This window comes from Pteronotus mesoamericanus, unplaced genomic scaffold (genome assembly GCF_021234165.1).
Source record: "Pteronotus mesoamericanus isolate MK-2021 breed Mesoamerican mustached bat unplaced genomic scaffold, CSHL_Meso_final contig_123, whole genome shotgun sequence".
Taxonomy (NCBI): domain Eukaryota; kingdom Metazoa; phylum Chordata; class Mammalia; order Chiroptera; family Mormoopidae; genus Pteronotus; species Pteronotus mesoamericanus.
In genome coordinates, this window is record NW_026555049.1 from 1,274,076 (window position 1) to 1,296,143 (window position 22,068).

The 22,068-nt window shown below is 51.0% G+C and overlaps 1 protein-coding gene across 2 annotated transcripts in view; it reads left to right on the forward strand.

Moving 5' to 3' along the window:
* The window catches only part of SORL1 (sortilin related receptor 1), a 168,586-nt gene that overhangs the window by 121,543 nt on the left and 24,975 nt on the right, over nucleotides 1-22,068 (forward strand). For both annotated transcript variants that reach the window (XM_054587637.1, XM_054587646.1), the window contains exons 26-33: nucleotides 4,389-4,514; nucleotides 7,851-7,958; nucleotides 8,853-8,984; nucleotides 10,072-10,203; nucleotides 11,002-11,136; nucleotides 11,940-12,095; nucleotides 16,316-16,465; nucleotides 21,794-21,925. In XM_054587637.1, the coding sequence (XP_054443612.1) occupies nucleotides 4,389-4,514; nucleotides 7,851-7,958; nucleotides 8,853-8,984; nucleotides 10,072-10,203; nucleotides 11,002-11,136; nucleotides 11,940-12,095; nucleotides 16,316-16,465; nucleotides 21,794-21,925 (1,071 nt within the window). The remainder of the gene's footprint in view (nucleotides 1-4,388; nucleotides 4,515-7,850; nucleotides 7,959-8,852; nucleotides 8,985-10,071; nucleotides 10,204-11,001; nucleotides 11,137-11,939; nucleotides 12,096-16,315; nucleotides 16,466-21,793; nucleotides 21,926-22,068) is intronic.

Genomic DNA, 22,068 nt, shown 5'->3' on the forward strand with positions numbered 1-22,068 from the left:
AGGGTGTTGTTCAGAGAAACTCTGTGACCAAGAGATTTTACGCACGGCTTCTCTGCATTTGTTTTCGTGCCTTAGGTGGCCTTAGGTGGCCCTGGGTGGCCTGGAGGAGGGAATGGGGCATCACAGTGGATGAGCTGTGAGGGGACCGCATTCCTCTCCCCGTGAACGCCCGCGTGTCCTTCCTCACCCAGTCTCAGTGTCTGCACCTCTGCTTCTGGGCGGATCGCAGGAGCATGCTTCTCCCATGTGAAGCATGGCCTGAAAGCGGGGGAAACCCAGGCTCATGAAGGAGTTGCTCACCTCCCAGGAAGCACATGAATGTTGTTTGGAAGCTTTGGGTTTGGGTGGATAATCGGTTAATAAATTGGATGGGTGCACGCGGCAGATTTCAGTCTGTCAGTTACAGGGCAAATGAACATCTTGTTAGCACCACCGCATTAGTTAAACTTGTGTTTCAGCAGCATGTGCCAGTCTTCCAGGTAAATTCACACCCTCATTCCTGGGGGCGGGCTTGTCATGGTCCCCCCGTCTTATCTGGTTTTCTCTGGGAGCGCTACCTAGGGGGAGTTCACAGTGCTCTGCCTCAGCTGCAGCCTTGTTCTAGTGGCTGTTCTTCCAAACTTTTTAAAGGTGATTCTCCTTCATCACCATCTGAGAATAGCTGGAGGTGAGATGTGCGTCCTGTGGCTGCATTTCCTGATCTAAGGCATGTGCCAAGCCAAGGACAACGAGTCGGGGCCAGCCGGCTTCCTGTTGGCCTCAGCTTGCTTGTGTGTTCTGTGTGTCTTCTTGGCGCTTTCTCTCCTCCTTTATTGCTTTCCATGGACTGGAGGGGTTTTTATTCCCTTTCCCACCCCTCTGCATTGGTCTTGAGCTTGAAGGTTGGATTTCGGTGCTTTTAGTGGTTATTTTTAGACATCTTTTCTTTTTTTTAAGATTTTATTAATTTATTTTAAAGGGGAAGAGAGGGAGAAAGAAAGGGAGAGAAACATCAGAGTGGTTGCCTCTTGCATGCCCCCAACTGGGGATCTGGCCCACAACCCAGGCATGTGCCCTGACTGGGAATCGAACCAGCGACATATCAGTCCACAGGCCAGCGCTCAATCCATTGAGCCACACCAGCCAGGGTGTGTTACTCTTAGACATCTTAAGTGTGTTCTTAATATCTTTCCTCTGTCCTAGCCCTGCAAGGAGTTAAGAATGCTCTCTGCACACAGTTCTGATACTGACACACTTAGTAAACACTTAGTATTGAAAAACGCTGAATAGTGTTTTAGTTTTACAGTTTAAAAGTCCTATAATTCATCACTGTTCCTGTTTTTTAGTGACCAAACTTACGTGTAGGTGCCCACCTCTTCTCCAGTCCCCGTTGCTTCTGTGTGTGGCACGTCCTTCCCACGTGCGCCTTTGGAGCTTCTTGCTGCAGGGAGCCTGCGAGCGGGAAGCTGTTCCAAGGTTTTCTTTATATACAAATGTCTTTGTTTTACTTTCAATCCCAATTTCTGTATTTCTAAGTTTGTAATAATTTTTCAAAAGTATTTTTATGGAATTATTCTACTTTCTCCTGGCCTGCTTTTGGTTGATTTGAATTCTCTTGTCGGATTATCTGTTTGAACGGCAGTCAGACATTCCTTCTCTCTAATTCATCTTTAGTGTTTCACTTTTTGTGTGTGTGTGGTGGGGGGGTAAGTTGTTGCTATGCAGTTTTACCTACCTAGGTGTGGAATTACTTTTATTCTACCTGAGGCTTGTTTTCCTTCTAATATCTTAGCCTTTATATTTTCCATCAGTGCTAGGAAATGACAGCCACTGTCTCTTCAGCTGCGACTCCTTGCTCCTTACTTTCATTTTGCCCTCGGCGATTACCAGCTTCCTCTTGCTGGGCTGCCTCATTCTGCTGCTGTTCATGCCTCCTGTTTTCACATGTGCTGCCTCACTGGGCCTCTGCTAGAATTCGAGTCACTTCCTCAGATGTCTCTTCCAGTTCAACAGTACTCTTTCAGTTAAATCTAATTTGCTTTTTCACACATCGACTGAGCTATTTTTATCTCCATAGCTCTATTTTTTATATCTAGAGTTTTTATTTGGTTCTTTTTTAAATCTGACCTTTATTTTTCAGTGTCCGTAATGCTTTATGCCATGTTTTATGTCGGTAACCATGCAGGAGGTGGCGCTGTTAGCGTTTCTCCCCTCACTCACTCCGTGAAGCGCAGGGCTTCGTGGGCCGGAGGCAGCGCTCTCCTGAGCACAGCGATTCATCTGCCCCGTGGCCCCGCTCTTACTTGGTTAATGCTTTTGGTCACGTGCTGTGGAGGGTCTTGCTGAGTCAGAAGATCGGTCCAAGTGTGAGAGTGAGTTGTAGGATGATTGCCTCTATTAGAAACCCTGCTATTCTAATTTCATGATCATTTATCCCATTGGCCGTTCTGTTCTTACAGTCATACAAAAGATTCTTCTTTGTCTTCCCCATATTCTTTAGTTTGTGTTAAAGTCAATCTCTTTCATGCCTATGATTTAAAAAGTTATTAACTGAGCATGTATTATTTAACCAGACACCCAAGGTTAGAGAGCTAGTAAGTTTCTCAGAAGACAGGAGAATTCAGAAGGAGAGAATACAGTGAGCATTCTAGTCATGCCTGGCCACGTGAGTGAAACTGTACAAACTGATTAGTCTTTTTTGAGTTCAGCTTCTGTGGTGGAATCTGGAGACGTCAGACACACCTCTCAGAGTTGTCATTTGGAAACTCCATTAGCTTTCTAAAATTGCTTTCAACTAAAAGTGAAATGCATAGGCTAAGAACAAATAGATCAGGATGACAATGAGTTGAGGCGACAGTATCTTTATGAAAACCAGCAAGGCTTTGGTGAGGAATTTAAGGGCTGTCAGACTTGTAAAACCAATCAAACAAAATTTTTTCAGGTAATGGCTGTTACTGGTGCAAACGCTCATGTAACAATGTAACATGCATGATACAGTGATTCCTCTCATCAGAGTTAAGTATATTTTAAAGAGACCTTTAGAATCTTTAGAGTCTGAGAGTTTGTACACTGTTGAAGCTTTCTGTAGACTGGTTTGCATGCTATCAGATATAGCCGTGGTCTTCAGAGACGTATGAAGACAACAGATAATAGACCGCCACTTGTTATACAGTGGCTTGAAAATTCAGGTTCTTTGTATTTCAGACAATTGCAAAAATAGCTTCAAATTCAGTAGAAATTCTAGACCAATTCTAAAAGCTAAACCAATTTTCCGAGCCCTTGAGTTGCTCACTGCAGCTGTCGCGACTGAGTACACAGCTGCGGCTGACGCCCCACCGCTTGCTTGTTCTGCCTCCTTCTGTCGGGCAGCAGTCCTGTCCACACAGTGAGGCCAACAGTGAGCCCATCCCCCTCAGTGACGTGGCTTCATGCCGGGAAATAAGGCGGTCCTGGCTTCCACTCAGTCGTGAGCTGACACAGACAGCTGTCGTTTCTGGGGAGGAAGGGGAATCTGACGGAGAAGGCGCTTAGTGGTGTTGGTTGGGTTTGAGGCAGATACGATGCATTTGACCAAGGCCTTGGGATGTTCCTAAATGATTTCCAGGTGGCCTCAGCCGACGCTTGCGAGTGAGGCTGTTGGTGTGGAACAGTGACTCTGTGCTTCACTTGCCTCGCGCTCCGTCAGTGATCGCGGGGTGTCACGTGTTGCTGTTGTGGGGATGTTGCTGTCCACTGTGCAGGAAGTTGCAGGTTCTGGGGCTTGCCTTCTTTGTGATTCTGGGCAGATCTGTTATGCTGTTTAGATGTGCGGTTTTCCACCTTTGAAATTGGGTAGTTTAATTAGAATTATAAAATCATGGCACTTCAGAGCTTACAGGGTCCTAGAAATCCGTATGTTCATGAAGCTGAGGCCCCCAGGCAGCGGCTGGACCAGGCCTAGAGCCCAGCCTCCTGAGCGCCTGCCATTGCCTCCCCTCACCTGCAGAATCTGGGGCGTGAGATGATTTCTGTGAGGGGGGCGCAGTAGAAAGGGTGAGCAGAAGCGCAGGCTTTGCACTTGGACAGTCCTGGTGCAGTTACCCCATTACCTTTGTGAACGCGGGCAGGTTTCCTAATCTCTCTAAGCCTGTTTTTCAGCTGCAGACCAGGAATGATTCTTAACCTTTGTTGTGCAAAATGAGTGACTTCTTACCTTGTGCACATGTGCTGTGGGCCCTTTGTGAGCCCTCTGACTCCAGGCCTCGCCCGCGGAGGCCGGCCCCGGGGCCTGCGTTCTGGCCGGGGAAGCGCAGAAGCTTCAGTTCCCGCCTTCCCACCAGCACAGTCGTCCTGTTTGGGCAGCTCCTTGACGGGTGTGGGGGGAGCCTAGGACGAGGGCACTGACAGCTTCTCTGCTCTTCTGCCGGCAGCCATCTACCACACCTGTGAGGCTTCCAACTTCCAGTGCCGCAACGGGCACTGCATCCCGCAGCGGTGGGCCTGCGACGGCGACATGGACTGCCAGGACGGCTCTGACGAGGACCCGACCAGCTGTGGTAAGCATGGGCGTGTGGACCCCCCACCTGGGGCTGCTCCCCTTTGCGCTGTTTGGGGGAGGCAGTCAGAAACAGACCGTGTTCCGCCTGCACGTGCGCCCAGGCCTCTGTGGGTCCCACGGGATTTGTGCAGGCTCGGTTCCCAGGCAAGCAGTTGACCACGCTGCTCCTCCATGACAGCTTTGCAGAAAACAACCGAGACCAGCTAATGCACCCAGAGTGCCAAAGATGGTCCCCCTCCCAGTGTTCTGCCAGGGGGTAGCCAACAGTCCCCGTGTAACTAGCAGGCATCCGGACCGAGGGTGCCCTGTCATGGTCCTTAGGGAAAACAGCTTATCTGCCCAAAAGTGGAACCTTGTCAGTAGAATTGATTTAACAAAGAATTCCGAGGCAGCCCATCACCTTCACAACAGAAGTTAACCACAAAGTAGCTGCCACCGAAACAATATGTGACATGCCTTCTACACTGAATTTTTATAAGGTTTCCTGTCCTTACCCTTTTGCTCTGTGCCTGTAGAAAAAACTCCCCATGTTTCTCCTCTACTCTCAATGCTCATAGGCTACTTCTGACACTTTTTGGCCACCAGATGTGCACTTTCCACACCAGGCAGTTCTCCAGCCCCAACAGGGGTGCCCCCTGATTTAACTGCGGCGCTCTTTTCCTTGAGACAGCGTCAGATCTTACAGGTTAGGGGCTGAGTCCTGCAAGGCTCTCTCCCGCACCCTGGGGCACCAGTCGCAGGCCACGTGCACCTGGATCTCTGACGGACCAGCTATAAACCTGGACTCTCACGATGCCCTCCCTGGGTTGGATCACTTGCTAAAATGGCTCACAGAACTCAGAGAAACAGTTATCAAATTTATAGTAAAGGACCTTGATAAAGGACAGAGATGAACACCCAGGTGGAAGAGATGCAGAGGGCAGATCTGGGGAGGGCGTGTGGAGCTTCCGTGTTCTCTCTGGGTGCCACCCTGCCGCACCTCCACATGTTCAGCAACCTGGAAGCTCTCTGAACTCTGTGCTTCTGGGATTTTTAGAGTCTTCATCACATAGGCATGATTGACTATTCACTCAGTCTCCATCCCCCTCTCCTTCCTGGAGATTACAAGGGTTTTAGGAGCTCTGGGCCTGGAACCAGGGGCAGAGACCAATGTGTGTATTTCCTGTTTTATCCCATAGGGTCCACGTTTTCATGGACCTGGAGTCACTGTCTCTGTGTTGTTACGTATCACAGCCCTTCCCAGTCCCAGGGTTAACCAGACCGTTTCCCCATCTCCGTGTTTTTCTGCAGTTAGCACTTGTGTGGCAGATGCATCGTCACCATTTGTGCCTATAAATTAGTTTGCTTGGTCACACCCTGGGAGGGCATTCCGGTGTTTGTAGTTCACAGTGTTAATGCATAACAGAACTATTTGTGTCCTTGGAAATGAAAGCTCATTTTTCCTTTGAGATGTAGTCATCCCTTGGTGTTGCTGAGGGTTGGTTCAAGGAAACCCTGTGGGAACCAAAACCTGTGATGCTCTGGGACCCAGGTTGGCCCTCCATTGCTGTGGGTTCTGTGGCTGCCTGTGCAAGGCCCCGCGGTTTTCTGTTTGAGGTCGGTGGCACCTACTGATGGGGAACCCTCAGATATGGAGGGCCAATGTCTTCCTGGGGTACATCCTTTAAGATGGAATTGCGGGGTCACAGGCTCTGATTGATTTTAATGGTTCTCGTTAAGTATTTCTGGATTTTATTTCCAACTGATCATACTAAAAAACATCTCCATTGGTAATATGTTGTATGTTTCCCCAAGTCTCCCTTGGTATTTATTACATTTTGTCTTTTTAATTGCTTTAATCACAAGTTTAATGAGTGGGCGTTGTCTCATGTGATTTTAATTTTATGCTTTTTAAAAAGACTTGTTTTTTTAACCCTTATCACCTTTGCCTGTTGCCTGCTAAGCAGCCCAGGTAGGCAGGCCCTACTCGGCCTGGCCACAAGGCCCGCACGGCCCGGCGCTGACGCACACTCAGGGTCCCATCCGCTCCCAGCCCTGTGGGGCGCTGCAGGCCTGGGCGTTCGGACTTCCCTGCTGAAGCTGGGGGGCTGGGGCAGCCAGGAAGCAGCGCGGCGCCAGGGGCCACGGCAGAGCTCGGGCTGGGGCCAGGCCCCAGGACTCTGCCGGCCTTTGGGTTGGGGCGACCCCTCAGCTTCCCTCGGTGCCCGGTTCCTCTCTGGGCATGGCACACGAGTCCCAAAGACAGACATTTTTCAGCCCTGTACTTGATTCCAAAAGCTAAAACATCTTTTTATACTTAGTGACATTTTTCTCCAATTGTGGTGCTCATTTGCTGTTTCTGTTAGATGTCGTTCAAGTACTTTCCTAGGAATGATGACTTTTTACACGATTAAAGCCCATTTCTTTGCCTTATACCTGGCCTCCTGGATGGTCCACCGGGGCACTGTCTGCAGCGGCCACGCTGACCTGCTGGACTGGCCTTAAGGCCTCAGGTTGGGCAGTGGCTCTCTGTTGAGGAGAAAGGGTGACCCAATGCCAAGAACTCTTTGCCAAGTGAGAAACCTGTTTCTTAACATTTCTGGGACAGACTTTTTCCATAAGGGCTTCGGCTTAGAATTCCTAAAGAATAAAGATGGTGATTTAAGAGAACTTTAAAAAAGAGGGTTTACAATCACGGGGAATTTTTTTCCCTATTCACAGGAGCTTTGCTCTTACTTTTTAAGAAAATATAGATACTTAATTTTTTTGAGTGAGCAACATAACACATTCACATGGTTCAAAATGGAAAATAATATTATAAGCTATCTAGTACACACATCCCTCCCCATCTGCCCAGTTCCCACCCTGTCCGCATAGGAAACCGTGATTGTACTCCTGTATCCTTTCAGACTATTTTGAGCACATAGGCAAAGTTAAATATACTGTGTATTCTTGTTTGATTTCACACAAGCAGTATGCTGTGCCTGTTGTTTTGTACCTTATTTTTCATATAGCTGTATATCCAGGACATTTTTATAGTGTTTCTTCAATCTCTTCATAACAGTGTAGCATCCCAGCATATAACAACTTATTACAAGGTTCCCTGTTGACCGACACGTAGGTGGTTTTCAATCCGTTACAGCGTTGTGGTGGAGAACCTTGTACTTACATTCTTTCTCACTGGTGTGGGCAGAGGACATCTCTCCAAGCGGCACTGCTCGCTCCCCTCTGTACATGCTTGTAATGGGCTGGCTGTTGCAGACAGCCCTCCTCGCGGGCGGCAGGAGCAGTGCTCCGAGGGGCGCCTGCTTGTTTCGCCCGGGCCATTCTGCTCCATGGTCGCCCTCCATTTCAGAGAGGAAGTGCAACGGGTTCCGCTGCCCGAACGGCACCTGCATCCCCTCCAGCAAGCACTGTGACGGCCTGTGGGACTGCTCGGACGGCTCGGACGAGCAGCGGTGCGGTGAGTCCCCTCCCTGCCCCCGGGACCACCACGCGGCGCGAGTGTGGGCAGCGAGGACCAGGCTGGACCCTCTCATTCCCTTTGTACCTGCTTATAGTGAGCTTTTAACCAGGTTGACCCCGACTCTGGGAGACACAGAACCAATAGGATGTGCATCCCTTTTAAGCAGTTGTCTCATGCCGGGATGAAGGTGGGCGAGTCCACAGCGTGCGGTGGGCTGGCCAGAGGGAGGCCCAGAGCCATGATGCTGCAGTTATTTCCTCCCGCGGCCTTTCCTCTTTGTGTGCATCTCTGGTGTGTTGTCTTAGGAGAGCACGGGCCCTATTGGGTCAGAGCTCTGCCCTGGTTCATTTAACATTCATTCACCTCTTCCAACTGTATGTATCTCATGCACCCTTAATCACCTCGTCAAAGGCCCTGTGTGCAAACACAGCCACACTGGGAATTACGGCTTCAGCGTCAGAGCTGCAGGAGGCGGGGATACGACTGCACCCATGACACTGGTCCTTCGTGAAGGTCCCCTCCCCCACCGCCCGTGTCACAGAGCTGTGTCACATTAGCAGTGATTCAGATCATGGGCTCTCCCATCCGGCAGCCTTGGGCTTCAGTCTTTGTTTCACCCTCACCTGCTGTGTGCTCTTGGCAAAACACAATGTTGCCATTTCGTTTCCTCCCTCCTTTTGAGAGCTGTGTAATACCATTTCTCCTAGCATTGTCTTTCGAGTTTAATGATGGACTTTTATATCAGGTGTTTGAGGTCAGGGCTTGGCACAAAGCAAGTGCTCAGTAAGTGAGGGCAGCTCCTCTTTCCGGGGAGCTCCTGCGCCAGGATGCACGGGCCCGCCAGCCCCGTGCACTCGGGGCCCTGACCCCCCGCCCCCCGGCCCCTTCCAGAGCCCCTCTGTACGCGCTTCATGGACTTCGTGTGTAAGAACCGCCAGCAGTGCCTGTTCCAGTCCATGGTGTGCGACGGGATCGTGCAGTGCCGGGACGGCTCAGACGAGGACGCAGCCTTCGCAGGATGCTGTGAGTGGGGCGCGCGGGGGCGCCGGGCCGTGGCGGGAGCCGCCCGGGGTGGGCCGCCACGGGCGGCGACGCCTCTCGTTCGCAGGTCTTGGTTATATGTCCAGTCTTGCGTTTGCTGAGCAAGGTTTACGTTTCTTGCTTCTGAAGTCATGCTTGTTCGTTGCTAATGTATGTCTTCAGGGAAGACCGAGAAGGACCAGGACCTAGGCTCAGGTGTCACCTTCTCTGACAGGCCTCCTTGCCCCTTGCACTCTGTGCGCCCCTGTCTTGCTCAGCGGTCTACACAGCACTCGCTTCCACCTCGTACCCTGGATATTGATCCGCCTGCCTGCCTGTCCCTTCTGGAATGCGTGCCCTGGTCTCTGTGGCGGCCCCATTCTCGACGCTGCCGCGCGTGGAACCAGTGCTTGTGTGCGTCAGCTCTGGCCTCCACAGCGTAAAGGCCCACAGGCAGGGCGGCCTGAACAACAGATACACCTTTCTTCACAGTTGGGGGCCGGGGTTCCAAGGTCAAGGTGTCAGCGGGTTTGCTCTCTCCTGAGGCCTGTCTCCTTCATTTGCCTGTGGCTGTCTTCTCCCTGTGTCCTCACAGGGTCTCCCCTGGCCTGTCTGTGACCTAATGTCCCCGTGTCACAAGGACACCAGTCACACGGGGTTCAGATGTCACCGTGACGACCCAATCACCCTTCTAAAGACCTCTCCAGATGCAGCCACATTCTGAGTTCCTGGGGGTTAAGCCTTTAGTTAATTGACTTTTTGCTTCCAAGGAATGAGTCCGCTAGACCAGAGGTGTCTAACCTTTTGGTGTCTCTGGGCCACACTGGAAGAGGAAGAGTTGTTTTGGGCCACAGGTTAAATACACCGTGGGCCATAATCACAAAAAAATCTCATGTTTTAAGTGAATTTATGATTTTGTGTTCGGCCACATTCACAGCTGTCCAGGGCTGCATGTGGCCGCGAGTCGGACGCCCCTGCTGGGCCGTCTCTGCCGGGAGGACTTCTGCCCTTTCTCTTGTTTCGGAGCAGCCCCGTTACTTGGAGCTTTTCAGTGTGGCAGGGATTTCATGGGTGTTCCTTTCTTGTCCAGCCCAAGACCCCGAGTTTCACAAGGTCTGCGATGAGTTCAGTTTCCAGTGTCAGAACGGCGTGTGCGTCAGCCTGGTCTGGAAGTGCGACGGGATGGACGATTGTGGCGACGGCTCTGACGAGGCCAGCTGTGGTGAGCCTGCTCCCCCTTGCCGGCTCCTCCCCGCCCCTCGCCCGTCCCCGCCCCTCGCCCCTCGCCCCTCCCCGCCCCCTCGCCCCTCCCCGCCCCCTCGCCCCGCCCCCCGCCCCGCCCCCTCGCCCCTCGCCCCGCCCCTCGCCCCGCCCCCTCGCCCCGCCCCGCCCTCGCTCCTTCCCCGCCCTTGGTCCGGCTCTGGGCCTGTGGTCAGGTGGGACTCCCACGAGCACAGCGCACACCGCCTGCGCCTTCCCCGCCTACCCCCCCCCCCCGCCCCCCCCCCCCCCCCCGCCCCGCAGCATGTCCTGCCAGTGCTGAACTCTGTGAAGGGAGCTGAGGCTTGAACAGGCAGCCTGACCCCCGTGGGGCTCAGGGACGCTTACAACATTTCATCCTCTTTCCGTAGTCGGGAAGGTCCTATTCCGTATAAGGGCCATGGTGGGTAAGGATGTAATGGCAATTGTTTCGAAGTGAGCTGCCCCCTCCTCTCCTAAAGTTTTAGATACCACAGTGTAATAGCATCAGTGCAACCATTGTGTTGTCATCAGCAGTTAGGTCGTTCCTTTGCTTAAGTGTCAAAATAAAAACTCAGGTATACGAGTTTGGGTCCGGGAAGATGGGCTTTGGTTGAGTGTGTGAATTTATTCTTGGTCACTCACTGGATCTCTGTTGGGGACATCAGGTAGGACCTACAGGCAGCCCTGAGACACGGGTGTGAGCGGGTTGAGTGTGTATTAGAGCTTTCTGTTCACACTGGTGCAGGGAAGCTGACTGACGGTGTGTTTGACTCTCCAGAAAACCCCACAGAAGCCCCAAACTGCTCCCGCTACTTCCGGTTCCAGTGTGAGAACGGCCACTGCGTCCCCAACCGGTGGAAGTGTGACGGAGAGAACGACTGTGGGGACTGGTCCGACGAGAGGGACTGTGGAGGTAGGAGGCCGGAGGTCCTGGAGTCTGCACAGCACGACGCTTCCGGCTTGGCTCAGCGACTGTGTTGGGTTGTTTTGTTTTGTTTTGTTTTGTTTTGGCCGGGACGTAGCTCTCTGATTTCTAGCCCTCTCTCATTTGGAAGATTCGTGCAGCGGGTTTCTCCCATCCCTGGGCGCATGCGTTCCGTGTTTGGTAGTGCGCAGTAAGCCCTAGAACCTGGCCGCCCCAAGGGTGGTGTGCAGGGCAGAGGCTCCTGCGCCCCTAACAGGGATGCAGACCCTGACCTCCCCCAGGCCTCCGTCCTGAGTCAGAGGCCGCGCTGCGAGGAGACTCTAGGCAGCTCCAGGGCCCTGGCCGGGTTGGGCAGCACGGATGGGGGACGGTGCCCGTGCCTCTCGCTTTTGTTTCCTCCTGCCTGAGCCAGGCCTCGGGGGGTTGTGGTCAGTGGGATTAACTGGAACAGTGTGTAACCTCCAAAGGAATCTATACCACTCCCCCATCCTCTGCCCCGTGCATTCTGGGTCACCTCCCTTTCATCAGCCTGCAAGGGCAAACTCATCTGAATATTATTAGCCTAAATCAAATATAATAAGTCAGGCGAATCAGCTCCAAAAAGGGGACAATACCGTCTATTCTGACACCCCGTTATAAATGATGGGTAGATGAGCTGCGCGTCAGTGCTTTGCCAGGCACTAGGGTGATGCAGCTAAAAGTGAGAGTTCCATCCTCGTTTTGGGACCCATTTTAGTCTGAGATCAAGCTTCTTGTAACCCTGTGGATTTTTTGCTGGATGTTTTCCTCAGACTCCCGTACTCCTCCCTCTCCCACCCCGGGGCCCTCGACGTGCCCACCGAATCACTACCGCTGCAGCAACGGGGCTTGTGTGACAGGCACCTGGGTGTGTGACGGGTACCGGGACTGTGCGGACGGCTCGGACGAGGAAGCCTGCCCCTCGCCCGGTGAGTGCCGGCCCCCCTTTACCGGCGGTAGGAGAGGGCCTTCCGGGTCCACCCTGGGCACCACATGGCTGGCTGGTGGCCTGCTGCTGGGGACACTGAGCACGGTGGTCAGCCTGCTTCTCCCCTCCAGAGCCTGGGGACTTCGGAGAACTAGGAACTGGCGTGCCCCGTATTTTATGAATGTCCTTTGCTCTTCCTGCAGGAAGAGGCAGCCATCCTGCTTCCCACCCTGGCTGCAGTTGGGGGCTTTCGCTTGCTTCTCCCTGGGAAATCACAATGGGAACTGTGGGGAAGTGTGTGTGTGTGTCTCTCTCTCTCATGCCCTGTGGGGAGAGCCCAGTCTCCTGCTTGCTGGTTGGTGGCCCTCCTACTGGAACACGGGTGAGCACTGACATCTAGTGGCAGAACACAGAGAGGCAGCTGAGTGTTTCCGCAGAACCAGATTGCTCGGGGGTGGGGTGAAGCGGGAGACCCGGTCCAGTGCGGGCCCTTGAGGGAATCCAGAAGTGAGGAGCCTGTGTGCTCTCCTAAACAAGATTCTGTTTCAAATTCATTTATAGTTAGAGAATCGACCATTGTCTTCCATGCTTTTGTTAGCAAAGTTCTAGGTCAGCCACGTGAATTTTCTCCTTCTAGATTGTTTCCGTCCCACTGTGGCCCTGTTTAAAATCATCAGTGGTTTCCTTTGTCCTCTGCCTGGGAGCTGGACCCTGACCCCAGAGTCCTATCTGCAGGTCCCTGTGTAAACTGACGCCTTGCCTGGCTCTGCCTCTCCCACCCGTCCTGCTGGGCCCCTGTCTGCTCCGGACACACCTGCCTCTTCTGTGCCCGTGCCTGTCAGCAGGGTGTCGCCTCTCCGGGACCCCGCCTTCCTTGACCACGGCCACCCCCTTCCCCGCCGGGGAAACCGCCACCCATCACAGCATGCAGAAGCACGGGTTGTTACTGAAGGAGACCTAGACGTGCCCTCAGCGTTTCTCAAAGAACGGCACACAGGTCGCCTATAATGGAGTCGCTACTGGTGTTTGTAAAGACGTAGAATCAGAATTTCCAGATGGAGCGCAGGAGCCTCCCGCTCGGTCCGTAGGTTCACTGAAGTTTGAGGCTCCTGCTTCCAACAAGGAGGGGCTGGGTCTCTCTCTCAAGCCCCTCCTCCCTGGAGCATTCATTGAGTCCTTTATTAAATGATGTGGGTCTCTTTTCCGATCTTATTGAAGATGGCATTTTATTCTTAACGGTGTTTGCTCTATGTGCTTCCTAATCATTTCATGTGGGTGAATCTTTTCTTCCTAACAATTGTGTTTTGGGATCATGCTGCATACTACTTTGAATCCACGACTGTGCCTGCCACAATGATAGGCAGATAGTCAGGTCTACCATAAATGCTTCTCAAATTAAAACGAATGGTTAAAAAACCCCAAAAAACAAAACAAAACAAAGCCAGTTTTATCTCTGCCTCTTTCCCCCAAGGCCCACCTCTCTGTCGAATAACGATTATCCGTCTCTTAAAATTGCTTTTGGTTGCTGAAACTCTGAGGACAGTAACAAACTCCAACAAATTCTGACTAGGTCAGTGAATGAGCAGATTCCTATTTTGATATTCCATTCAGCTTTTGTAAAGATTTCTTTTTTTTAATGCATGTCGTTGGTTCAAATTTAGATTGGTGGTCTCTCTGGCTCTCGCGTGTTACTTCCTCAGTGTAACAGTCTCCTGGCGGTTGCGTTGCCCCTTGTCTCTCCCTTCCCGTTTCATCTTCCAAGAAGCCACACGTTGATGCAACACTGTATCCTCCCTGTAGTGGAGCCCGCTCCTGGCTCCCCCGTTGTCCAGGCACTAGGGCCATGGTTTGCCTGGGCCTTGATTTTTAGCCTCATTCTTCGCTGCTCCCCGCCCCGCCGCGTGTGCCTGTTGTAGCAGTGCTGGGGCTTGTTGGAGAGGCCCCTTTGAACATTCAGTTAAAACCGTGGGCCACTTCGAATACCTAGAAGAGCAGTAGCTGCTCCTCTGTCTGTCAGCTCAGGTTATCTTGTACCATGTGCTGGTGCTTTCCCCCATCAGTCGCCTCTCTGGATGCTGTTCCACACAGTCACCCTGTCTGCAGATCCCTGCAGCCCCCCTCTCTGCACAGTGGCCCCCCGCCCCCGGCCGTCCCGCTCGGCACAGCGCGGCCGCCCTGCCTTGCGGTTGCTCTCCGGGCCCGGAGCCAGCCCCTGGCCCGGGGACGCCGCTGCCCTCCTTGGGTTGCTCTGGGCCTTTTTCCTGAGTTAGGTCCCCTGTCTCCTGGATCTTGCGCCTGGCTTTTTCTGGGTTTACTCCCTCGTTTTGGGGGAGCGTACCCTCCGGTAGCTTTGCCAGGGGGCTGTGGTGACACAGTGGCCAAGGGCACGGTCCTGACAGCCTTCGGTGTGTGCGGCGTCGCCCTTTGCTCTCCTTTCCCCTCCCGGTTGCCCTGTACCCGGGCACAGGCGACTCAGAGCTGCGGCTTCTCCATCCTCCGTTCACTTTCGCTCTGTGTTGTGTTGGAGTTCCAATTTTCTCTATCCCGGGTTTTTCTCTTTTTTTAATCTCATGTTTTGATAGTGCATATTTTCCAGAAAGTTCCTGAGGAAGGGTACATGGACGGGAGGTACACTTGGGGTCTTGCTTGTTCGAAAGGGCTTTTCTCCAGCCTTTAGACCTGATTGATCAATCGTGGGGCTGGGTTTGGAATCCCCAGCTGTAAGGAACTTTACTTCAGAACTTTGAAGGCGCGGCTCCACCCTCTGCCTTGAGCAGCTCTCCTGGAGTCCGAAGCCGCGTTGAGCTGGGTCTTTTGTGTGCGACCTGTCCTTGCTCTCTGGAAGCTCCTTGCTTTCCCCGTTGACACCAGTGTTCTGGTATTTCACAGCGACGTGTTTCTGTGCCCTTTTCTCTCCAGTGTCATGGACACAAGAGGCATTTTTATTTTGGAAATTGATGTATTTTAGTTTTAAGAATTTTTCTTGAAGTATGCCATTCATGATATTTTCTTTCCTGTTTTCTTTTTCTTCTTGGAACTATTGTCATTTAAATATTGCATCTTCTGCTCTGGTCCTCATTTTTTCTAATCTTTTGTATTTTTTAACTTCTTTATATATACTTTTTCCTACTCTGGAATATTTATTCAGTTCTGTCTTCCAGCTCTTCTGAGTTTTCCATATGAGTTTTCATGGTTTTAATTTTAAGAGCTCCTAAATTTTTGATACTGTTTCTTTTTTATAGCCACTTTTCCTTTTCTTCATATAAATATATAGTCTTTCTGAACATATTAAGGATATATTTTTTGAAATTTTCTTCTTAAAAAATTTTTGTGTCCTCCAAATTTCCTTTGCTGGGCGGAGGCCGTCTACGCAGGTGTCCGGTTTTCATGCCACAGGTTTTCCCCAGATAGTCCGCGAGGGCCCCTCGTGTTTACGCCAGGGACCAAGGTGCTGCTCAGGGGCGCTGCACCTGTCGGGGAGGGCACGGGGGGCTCGTCTGCCCTGAGTTTCTGGGTTGGGCTGTTTGAGGAACTCCTGTTCTGGGTTACCTTCTTGTTTGTCTCTGAGACGGGTCACTTTTTCTAGAGAAGATTTTACAGAATAAAAGTCTCGCTGCCAGGTTTCGAAAGAAGTAGGGCATTCCTGCCTTCCACGATCTGTAAGTTCAATCCCCCTGTTCAGTACCACATTCTCACTTCCAGCTGTTTCTGTCTGAACAGCCCTGTTTCCACCCGCCCCCAGCAGCAGTTCTCCAGCCCTTTGAGGGCCAGGTACAGGGCGGTGACCCCCGCGGCCAGTGGGGAGGGAACGCAGGGGGTCTGCTGCTTGTGGCAGAGCTTTACTCTTCCCTCTTCTCCTCTGGGTGAACTGCCATTTTAAGGCTTTTTGAGGGTTCAGTGATGTTGGTCTTGCTGGCCCTTAGCTTGCTCCCCTGGCAGCTTAGGATAGGATGCAGCCTTCTGTGGCCTCTTCATCCACCTGCGAGTGTCCGTCTGCTTTCCAGCTCCCAGACTTTTGTGGCGCTTGTCTCTTGGGCTCCTGGGAGAGAGCAAAATCGGAGGCCTCTGCCTAGTCCGTGTCTCCCTCCAGAGCTCACACTGGTCTTCCGGGCCTCGCAGTGATTCCTCCCCGGCGGTTGCCTCCGCGCGCACTGACCTGGTTACTGTCGCTGGCCAGTTCCTTCAATCCTAAAAATGAATTTAAGAAATCCCTCTTTCTAGCAAATGTTACCACGGCCTCCACTCCCACCCCGCGTGGGCGATGTGACCGATTTGAGTTCGAGTGCCACCAGCCAAGGAAGTGCATCCCCAACTGGAAGCGCTGTGACGGCCACCGGGACTGCCAGGACGGCCAGGACGAAGCCAGCTGCCGTGAGTGTGGGGGTCGTGCCCTTGGGGACCTCTGAGAGCATGGTGTGCCCTTACTTGTGCTTCGTTGGTCTGAATAATTTTGTAATTTTGGTATTATCTCCATGTTAGAGATAGGAATATTAAGTTTCAAAGAAGATTATGTCATCAGTAACAGGCTGGTATATTTATTTAGGGCTTTTTTTTTTTTTTTTTTTTTGTGGTACAAAGTTGTTATCTTTTTGTCATGCTGTGTTGCAAGTTCTTACAGGATGGAATACTCCAAAATAACAAAGAGAAATTAAATAAGGATTAGTGTAAAATTCAACACTTAATGAAAAGAATGTACAAAGTGTACCACTGGGACATTAAACTAGCAGGTCAGCCCTGGCTGGTGTGGCTCAGTGGATTGGGTGCCGGCCTGCAAACGAAAGTCGCTGGTTTGAGTCCCGGTGTAGGGCACATGCCTGTGTTGCGGGCCAGGTCCCCCAGTTGGGGGCGTGCAAGAGGCAACCACACATTGATGTTTCTTTCCCTCTCTTCTCCCTCCCTTCCCCTCTCTAAAAATAAGTAAATAAAATCTTTTAAAAAAACTATGAAGTCAGCCCTGGCTGGTGTGGCTCAGTGGACTGAGTGCTAGCCTACTAACCAAAGGGTTGCCAGTTCGATTCCCAGTCAGGGCACATGACTAGGTTGTGGGCCAGGTCCCCAGTAGGGGGCACATGAGAGGCAACCACGCATTGATGTTTCTCTCCCTCTCTTTTTCCTTCCCTTCCCCTCTCTAAAAATAAGTAAATAAAATCTTTAAAAAAAAATAGGTTAGACAGACCACACGCTTACCAAAATCACAGTAGAAACAACATAGAAAATAGTTAACAAAAAGGAACTGGAGCTGGGAAAAGGAACTTCCTCCTGGGTGAGACTAAGTCATTAATTGTTATTCATTAAACAAGTTTCTTTAGCCTGTTTCAAATCTGCCTTATTCTTAAGGATGTTGCTTAGTTAAGGTTCTTAAATTCAAGATGTGTTCTACTGACAGTTTTCTGCAGTTCATTAATCTGATAACCTTATCCAAAAAAAGATTAGTGTGGCATGATTTTTCTTAGAGAAGCCGGCTGCTGCATTCTGCTCTAAGTGCCCATAAGTATACATTTAATAATCAGTTTAAGAATTTTCAGAGATTAATGACAACCTTACTTCCAATGTCTAAAACCTGTGTTTTAAAATATTGAGGCATGTTTCATGAACCTCAGAAATCTTCAAGCTTTAATACTCAGCTGTTTGATTATATTGAAGTATTTTATAACATTCTTACCATATGGAATAATTCTGCGATGGTGACCTGTCGTGGGGAGCGCAGGGCTCCTGGATCCGAGGGTCACTGTTTGGGGCCAGCGGAGGTGGGACGCCGACTCTGAACCCTGCAGCGCCTGTCCGGGCTTGTCATGGATGGGTCAATAAACACGAGTCGTCGCAAACACTTCTCTGTTTGCCAGGAGAGGGGAAAGGGCACTTCCCTCTAGTGGAGAAGGCCCTGAGCCCCTTTTTCTAAAGGCTTTTATTGAAAAGGTTATATACAGTGGGCTAGGTAACAGGAATGTGCAGGTGATTTTAGTATATCAATATGTTAATGTTTACAGAGAATAGATGATGTTTTGAAGAAAACAAAGAGCAGGAACACACCAATTTACATGGGTCCGAGAGGAGACTAGTAAACATGAAAGCGCCAAAGGTTTAGGGTTAGAGTCTGTAAATAATGTAAATTTGTTTCCCAGCATGAGTTGGCTCTCATAGCTTTTGAGTGAGAAACAAAGCCTGCTTTACAGAATTTACTTCTAGGCCTGATTTCCCCCGGGAGCCACCAGGTCCAGTTTAGGGCTGTCTCCAGTATTGTTTCCAACCTGAGCCAGGCGAGGGGCGGGAGCTGCCAGGAGACAAGGAGACTTCTTTCAGGTAGAATGAGGGCCCTGGCCATGTCCAAGCCGAGCCAAGGGGTGCGGGTCTGTTTGCCCTTTTTCCATGTCTCCCAGGTTCTTGTCCTGCTGCCGATTTCGGCTGTGCCTGACTTAGGTCGTCCCCTTCCTCGAGGGATCTTACCCGTCATTGATTACCAGCCATCACAGGGCCAAGCAGGGTGATGTGAGGGAGGCAGGGGCTGCGCCCCTGCCAGGGGGACAGGTTTCATCTCCTCAGTGGCCTGTTTTCCCAAGGCCTCCTTGATTATTTCCAGCCTTGGGACCTTCTGGCCTGTTGGTGGGGCTACAGTTCCTGAAACCAGACAGCGTGTTTCTCAACAGTGATCTTGGAATTTTCCAAGAGAATCCACTTCTGGGCAGTGCTTCTGGGTGCAGCCCCCCTGGCTGGGAATGGGGAGAGCGCCCCATCCATGACAACCCCGCACAGGCTCTGCGGGGTTCAGTGAACCTCCAGGCACCATTCAAAGAGTTCCTCCCTGACTCTCCTATAAACGTGGTGCCATCCCCCTCACACTCCTACTGTTACTTTCCTTATGTTTCCTTGTAATTCTTATATCTATCCAATAACATATCTGTTTACTTGTTTGCTGTCCCTCTCAATAGAAGATAAGCTCTATGAGGGTAGGTCTTTGTCGGTTTTACACATCACCATTTTCTTAGCATCTTACAGTACCTGATTCATAGAGAGTGCTCCATGCATGTTCATTGGGTGATGGATGGATGGATGAGCAGAGGAATGGGTAGATTGATGGACGATGGACAGTTGGATGGGTGAGTGGTTGGATGGGTGGGTGAATGCACAGGTGGGTAGATGGGTAACAAAGGGCTGGCTGGCGGGCTGGCTGGCTGGCTGGCTGGGGTAAGTGGGTTGGTGGATGGATGAATTCCATCATGGGCTTCTGAGATTGATGCACTACTGGTTCTCAGACCTTTTCTAAATACTTTAATGGAGCTTTATCTGTAATTGAGTCCTCCCCACCTCCCCAAGGAAAACCAATTTCAGTTCAATAACACCTCTATCATACAGTAATTTTCCAGGAGATGGGGGATTATAGCTTGTAAAAAGCCTCCCAAGTGGTTTTGACATTTTCCTTCTTCCATAGAGAATTACTATATTAGAGAGTTCTTCTAAAAATATATTTAACTGAAATCTGTACTTCCATCCTAGACATGTGCAAAGAAGTCTTAATTATTTTTTCACACGAAAACTCATCAGTTGAGGACAGTTGCTGTGGCGTTTCATCCTCACCCCCGCCCTCTGCATCTCTTCATCGCTAGGAAGCTACCCCTGGTTGTCGGTCCATGCTTCTTGACCTTTCTGGTTGCTGTCATGGGAACATGTCCAGTTTTTTTCTACCTACATCTCTAAATGTGCTTTCCCAGAGTGGATCCAGTGCCTCAGAGGGAAAGCGGGATTACCTGTTCTTGTTCCAGAACAGGATTCCTCGGCCTGGCGAATCCTGATCGCGTGCTCTGGAGCTCATACATACTGCACATGTTCAGCTCCAGAATTCTGCTTCAGTAGTTTTAGGGCAGCTCCTAGGAATGTGTGTTTTTTAGAAGTTCCTCGGAAAAATCTCTTAAGAATCAGTTGTGTAGGTTCTCTATTCTGAGATTACTACAATGGTTTAGTGGTCTCTTTGGTAATTTCTTTGAGTATTTGTATAGTCACTGTATAGAATATTGTGTGTATATTTGCACAGAGTGGGGAGAAGGAGCTGGGAGGTGGAGTTGGTCTTGAGTCCCAATGGAAATGATAGTTTGAACTCAGACAATGTAGAAGCCCCAGTGTAAGATCCGGGCAAACACGGAGGATTGAATGTGTGTTAGTTTTCTGTGGCCACTATAACAGTCACCACAAACCTAACGTTTTTTAAAAATTACTTTTTATTATTGATATTATTGCAGATGTCCCCATCCCCCGCCCTGGTTGCGGTCCCCCGCCCCTCCCCCCTGGCCACCGCCACCCGCCTGCCTGTGTCTGTGGGCCATGGACGGGTGCTCTTCGACTGATCCCGCCCCCTCTTTCACCCAGTCCCCCTCCCCCCGCCGACAGCAGTCAGTCTGTTCCGTGTGTCCAGGCCTCTGTTTATACTTGGTCAGTCACTTTATTTTACTAAATTTGCAGATATAAGTGATGCCATATGGTGTTTCTCTTTCTCAAACCTAATGTCTTAAAACACTGCACCTTTATGTTCTTACAGTTTTGTAGGTGAGAAACTGGACATGGGCTTTACCGTGGGCGGGGCCGGTGTGTCCTCGCTCGCCCAGCGGGGGCGGGTGCCCCCCCCCGACCCCTTCCCCAGCCTGCAGCCTCCTTGGGCCCACGCCTTCCGCTCTGGCCGCACTCGGGAGGGGGCCCGAGGGATCGCAGGGGCCCGCCTAGGCCATCAAGAGGGCTCCCTCTGTCCAGGCCGTTAACTTAATCACATCGGCAAAGTCCCTTGTGCCACGTAAGGTGGCATTTAACATGTTACCAGGGTTAAAACATGGATGTCTTGGCCCTGGAGGAGCAAGAATGATTTTAGACTCTCCTTCCTGGCGGTGGGGCTCTGATGTGGCCCCCCGTCCAGAGCTGGGCGGGGCGTGTGCGTCTGCCCACAGAAGGTCTGAGCACCTGCGCCTGGGCCCGGGCCAGACTCACTGGGACAGTAGATTTCATACCTTTTCTATGGCCTCTCTTCTTTTCTCTCTTTATAATTATCTGCAATGTCATGGTTATTGCTTACTTTTTAGAGGCTTATGTAGTCTGATTATTGTTTACAGTCATAGAGTTGAGTAACTTTTAATCTTCCAGTGCTCTTTATTTGCAGTGTTTCATTTTCTGGTAAAATACTTTTAAACCTATAAAATTAAAATGCTACATAATATGGGCATGCCTCTCAATATTGTGATTCATCTTGTTACTATGACCACTCAAACCAGAAATCAGAGTGTCACACTGGACTGCAAACTAATATAGTAACAGAATAATCAGTAGCCATGTAGACTTCTAGTTACAATATGTTGATGCCTGTTATCAGCCAGGCACCGTTCTGGAGAACTGATCTCATTGGATCCCTGGAGACACAGTCGTGACGGAGTTGTCACCCCAGTTTTATAGACGGGAACCGAACTTGGGTGCTATTAAGCAGTTTGCTCCAGCTCACGCAGAGCCAGGCTTTACACCCTGCTTTGACTCCACAGCTCTCGCTTGTCTGACGGCAGATTCCCGTTGTCCGTGTCGAATAAGCAGGTCTCACAGTGCCTGCTTTAGTTGCCTCTCATCATTCCAGAGGCATGTTTTGAAGCAGAAGCTGAGTAGTTCATAAAGCACAAACCACTTTTCCTAAGCATGATACACGTTTCGCACAACATGGCCCTTCCTGTGTTTCAGCCACACACAGCACCCTGGCCTGCCTGAGTGGGGAGTTCCGGTGCGAGGACAGCGAGGCCTGCATCCTGCTCTCGGAACGCTGCGACGGCTTCCTGGACTGCTCCGACGAGAGCGACGAGCGGGCCTGCAGCGGTGAGCGCCGTGTCCCCGGGGCGTGTCCTCTAGGGAGAGCCTTCTGGGCTTTGTCTTAATCGGAAAATGAAAAAGATTTTTTCCCCACTTTGGAGTACCAAGTGAGGGGAAACTTGTCCTGCTTCTGATACAGTTTTTAGCTA